The sequence below is a fragment of the Lipotes vexillifer genome, unplaced genomic scaffold (assembly GCF_000442215.2).
Source record: "Lipotes vexillifer unplaced genomic scaffold, Lipotes_vexillifer_v1.1 scaffold652, whole genome shotgun sequence".
NCBI classification, from domain to species: domain Eukaryota; kingdom Metazoa; phylum Chordata; class Mammalia; order Artiodactyla; family Lipotidae; genus Lipotes; species Lipotes vexillifer.
The window spans coordinates 397,922-402,446 of NW_006779703.1; the positions used below are offsets into that span (position 1 = coordinate 397,922).

Here is a 4,525-nt window from a genome sequence, read left to right on the forward strand (position 1 = left end):
GGGTGATGGGGCCCGGGGGTCCCTGGGGGCCGGGGGGTCCTGGGGGACCTGGCAGCCCGAGCTGAAAGAGAAGCTTGACGGTGAAGACATCTGAAAAGGCAGGCTGGGGACCGCGGGCACCCCCTCTGCAAGCTCTTGCCACCGAGCCTGGCAAGGGGGGCGGGTCTCCTGCTTTGACCCCTGAGGTGGAGGTCAGCCTCCCGGGCCTCTGATTCCCCTGAGGAGGCAGTGAAAGCTGCAAGCACAGGGCCTCAGGGTGGTGGGGCCCCTGGGGGCAGGGCTCGGGGGAAGGAAAGTGCACGAGTGGGGCTGGATTTCCTGATGGAGGGAAAAGGGGAGGGAGGGACACGCCAGGCTGCTTTCGACTCTCAAGGTCTGTCTCGGCACCAGTTGGCAAGTCCTCCCTGTGCCTGGCCCAGCACCGGGGCCTGGGGTCCTCAAGGAGCCCTCACTGGGCTGGGCTGGTACCCACCCAGGAGCAAGGAAGTGCCCTGCAAGGCACCCACCCAGGAGCAAGGAAGTGCACTGGGGCCTGGGCTCCTCAAGGAGCCCACTCACTGGGCTGGGCTGGTACCCACCCAGGAGCAAGGAAGTGCCCTGCAAGGAGGGCCCCCAGCTCAGCGTCGGAGGTGACGGGTCAGGCCATGGTGACAGCCCAGCAGCCCGGCTGCCTCAGGCTCAGAGCCCGGCACTCGGTCACTGGGTCAGATCTGGGGCAGGGTAAGACCCAAACTCAGCATGGGCAGCACAGCTGTGACCAGAGTGCTCACCCCAGGGGACACAGCCCTCTTTGGGGCTCAAGGCAAGAGTCAGCCATCAGGACCGGGTGCCAGGTCCCTGGCCAGGCTGAATGAGTGGGGGCCAGCAGCTGCCAGGGCCCCCATGTCCCCCAGCCACTAGGAACCAGACTGTCACCCCAGCCCACCTCCAGCTTGGTCCCTGACTGCCCTACCAGGCCAGCCCAGGCCTCCCGTGCCAGGATGCAGAGGGGAGAGAAAGCGGGGAGCCAGTGAGGCTGCCTGGCATTCTAGGGGTGCAGGGTAAATGGTTGGAACAGGCCCCAAACTCAGGGTCACTAGGCCCCAGCTTGACACTTCTGTGCCCTCTGGCCCAAGCGTGAGGGTCTGTGCTTGTTGAAAATGCTCAGGGTGTCCAGTGGGAGCCAGTGAGGGGTGTGGGGTGGTGGTGGTGGACTGGGGGTTTGGGGAAAGGCCCGTGGGTGGGGGCTCACACACACACACACACACCCAAGACACACACACCCAAGACACACACACCCAGGACACACACACACACACACCCAAGACACCCACACCCAGGACACACACACACACACCCCAGGACACACACACACACATACACACACACACACACACAAAGACACACACACCCAGGACACACACACACAACCCAGGACACACACACACACCCCCAGGACACACACACAAAATGCTGGCTGGGGCTCCAGGGCTCACCTTCAACTTCTTGGCTTTGCCTCTGCTCCCCTTCTTGCTGTTGGCGCCCTTGTCACTCTGCCTAACGAAGAGCATCCAGGCATCTCGGGGATCGATGCCGCGCACTTGCTCCACGGGGGGCTCCTGGAACACAGCCGCCATCAGCTGGTCTGCCTCCCCTGGACGCTTTGCAGGAGGTCACTGTGCAGGACTGGCCTCTGGCACCCTTGGGCCCCTGCCACTGCGCCCTCCAAGACAGCACAGCCCCGGCCCCCAGCCCCGCGGAGGACGACCCCTGGGGAACAGGCCACTCCACAGCCTGGACTTTTCAGGAGAAGAGGCCCCTGGGCATGGGTGGAGGAAGACGGGGTGCGGAGCTTCAGAGCATGTGGGAATCGGGCTCTGCTGGGCCACCAGGCCTGTCCCAGCTTCCGTCCCGGGAGCTGCAGTGAATGCACCTTCCTGGGAGTCAGAGGATCAGATCACCGGCTCCACGGGTGCTCAGGCAGGGCCCCCGACTACCAGCAGGTCCCCCGCCCGAGCCCGATGGTCCGAAGTTCCAGGGAGGCCAATTTCAGCCCTCAGGGATGTTAAGCCTACAGTCCAGTGCTGTGAGGGGGACCGGGGTAGGAGGGTGTCCAGCACTGAGGTATCATGACTCCAGGCACCTGCACGGCATGTGACACCACCCATCTGCCTCAGGACTTCTGAGACGCGTGACCTAAGCGAGGACAGTGATGGTTCCAGAAATGTCCACCCCCTTCCCGGTGCATTGTGACTAGTCCTGGCTCGGAGGAGAGATCCAGGAGGTACCCTGCAGGGAGAGGCCCTGGCCCTCTGGGCAGCGGGCCTCGCACAGCCTGAGCTCCAGGCAGGGCTGCCAGCTGGGACGGGAATTGGCTCAAGAGGGCTTAGATGAGGTCATGGGTGCCGACTCCGGTGACTGATGGAAGGACCCTGGGATCCTGGAGCCACCAGGCCCTTTCGTCAGAGGCAGACTCAGTGGTCTGGCAGCCCCTCTGCAAGGATCCGGGGCCTCCCATCAGGAGCCAGTGTGCTGTGATGGGGACGGGCTTCTGTGATGGAGGAGCCTGGGTGGGATGAAGAGGCCTCGGAAAGGCCTCAGAGTGCCTGGGGCTTCCCCACACCTCCCTGGGTGCTGGGCCCCGCGAGGCACCCCCCACTGGTTCCTCTCCACAGACACCAGGACCTGTGGCCTCACTTCACGGCCTCACGCTGCCCTCAGTGGAAACACGTGGCAGGAGGATTCTACATGGGCTGGATGGTGTGCCACACTGGCCCTCCCAGCTGGACCAGTAGCCTGTGGAAGGACTCAGACCCCAGTTTGGTTTGGGGAACTGAAACAGGTGGGACCACGTTGGTCTGGGGGTCTGGGAGATGGGCCTGTGGCAGTATGGGTGGGTATCTGGCAACTGCCCTGGCCGACTGAAGTCTCCAGCCTCCAGGGGCTCTCAGAAAGGAGCCTCCGTGGGCCCAAGGAGAGTCCAAGGCCAGAACCCCACCTGGAAGCATGTGAAGCCCCTCTGCTTCCTGGCCACCACAGCCCAACATCTGGCAACCCTGCCCCCCAGGGGTTGTGGTTGGCTGGCTGGGTAGGGTTTGCCTTCAGTCCATGGGAAGTGGCCGGAGGTGACGGGAACGAGGGCTTCAGGAAGGCCCCTCCCAGGGGGCAGGCAGGGCTGGCCACCACCTCCTCCTGTCTTTAATGGGGGTGTTCTTTAGCGGGGGCATCATGGTTCCCAGAGTGATGCTGAGAGCAGAGGTGCAGGCTTGAGGCCCCAGCAAGGCTCTGCCCTTTACACTGCCCACAGGCATCTTCAGAAAAAAGAAACTCAAAGCTCTTTCCCCGACGGCCCTCACCTCCCTGTCTGAAAGGCCCCACCCACACTGAGGGCCCCTCTGAAGGCCCCAATTCCCCAGCCTCCTCCAACCTGAGCACCCTCTTGTGCAGCAAGGGAAGGAAGAAGCAGGCAGAGCTAAGCATCACCGGCCTCGGCCAGAAATCACACGTCACTGGGGGCCCGGCACCCCACCCCTTTCTCCCCTGCACCCTCCCCAACCAGCAGGAAGGCAGTTTTTGTTTTCCAGAGAGACTTGCACCAAACAGATTGGGGGCAGGGGTGGGGTGCGGTGGTGGTCAGTAACTTGCTCACACTTTTACAAATACGTTCTTCCCAATTTCAGGAGAATGAAGTTATTTACACGTTACTCACTTCCCAACGCAGAAGTCCCCAAAGAAAAGGCATTTCCCCCGGTCTGGTAGAACTTTGCTTCAATGCCAAAGAACTACCCAAAAAGCCAAGGCCACGGCTGGCCTTAAGGCGCCCGTGGGGAGGTGCAGTGAGGTGGCGTCCAGACCTCCTGGGCCTCCCCCGCAAGCTAAGCGTTTTTCTGCCCACTTTACAAAGGAGGACACCCAAGCCAGCCCAGGTCCCCGCTCGCGGCGCCGCGCTCCCCACCGCCCCGGAAGCAAGCGCCCTCCGCCTCCGGGGCGCCCTGGAGCTCAGGAGGTGCGGGCTCCGGGTGGGGAAGCTGAGGCCCGGAGGTCTGTGGGGCGCTGGGGCCCGGGCGAGTAGTCGGGCGGCGTCCTACCTGCGGGCTGGCGGCCGACCCCGCGGGCAGCTCGTTCCCGGGCGGCGGCTCTTCGCGGGCGCGGCTCCCCGAGGGCGCGCCGGGCTCCGGGGAGCCGAGGCCCGCGGCGGCGGCCAGCAGGCCCGCGTACGCGAGCATCAGGGCTCCGGCAGGGCAGCAGGCGGGGGCCATGCGGGCGGCGGGTCCCTCTCTCCTCCGAGCGCTGCGTCTGGGGCTCGCCCTCCGGCTCCGCGCCTTATAACGCGCTTGAATCCCCCGCGTCGCCCGGAGAGCGCGCATCACCGCCGGCGCCCCCTCCCGGCTCCCGCGCGCGCTGCAGCCGCGGGGGCGGGGGGGCGCTGCGGGGAGGGAAGGGGGCGCTGCGGGGCGGGGCACGCGTCAGGAAAGGGGGCGCGGGGTCGAGGAAGGCAGTACAGGGGAGGCAGGGGGCTCGGGGAGCGCTGGCTGGCCGTGGCCTG

General features: G+C 65.1%; 1 protein-coding gene across 1 annotated transcript in view; it reads right to left on the reverse strand.

Annotated features, from left to right (window-relative positions):
• The window catches only part of ERFE (erythroferrone), an 8,381-nt gene extending 4,143 nt beyond the window's left edge, over window positions 1–4,238 (reverse strand). The window contains 4 exon segments of the mRNA XM_007452912.1: window positions 1–61; window positions 1,476–1,598; window positions 3,490–3,510; window positions 4,068–4,238. The exon segment at window positions 1–61 is cut by the window's left edge and continues 17 nt beyond it. Coding sequence (XP_007452974.1) covers window positions 1–61; window positions 1,476–1,598; window positions 3,490–3,510; window positions 4,068–4,238 — 376 coding nt within the window.
• Window positions 4,239–4,525: the final 287 nt, after the last annotated feature.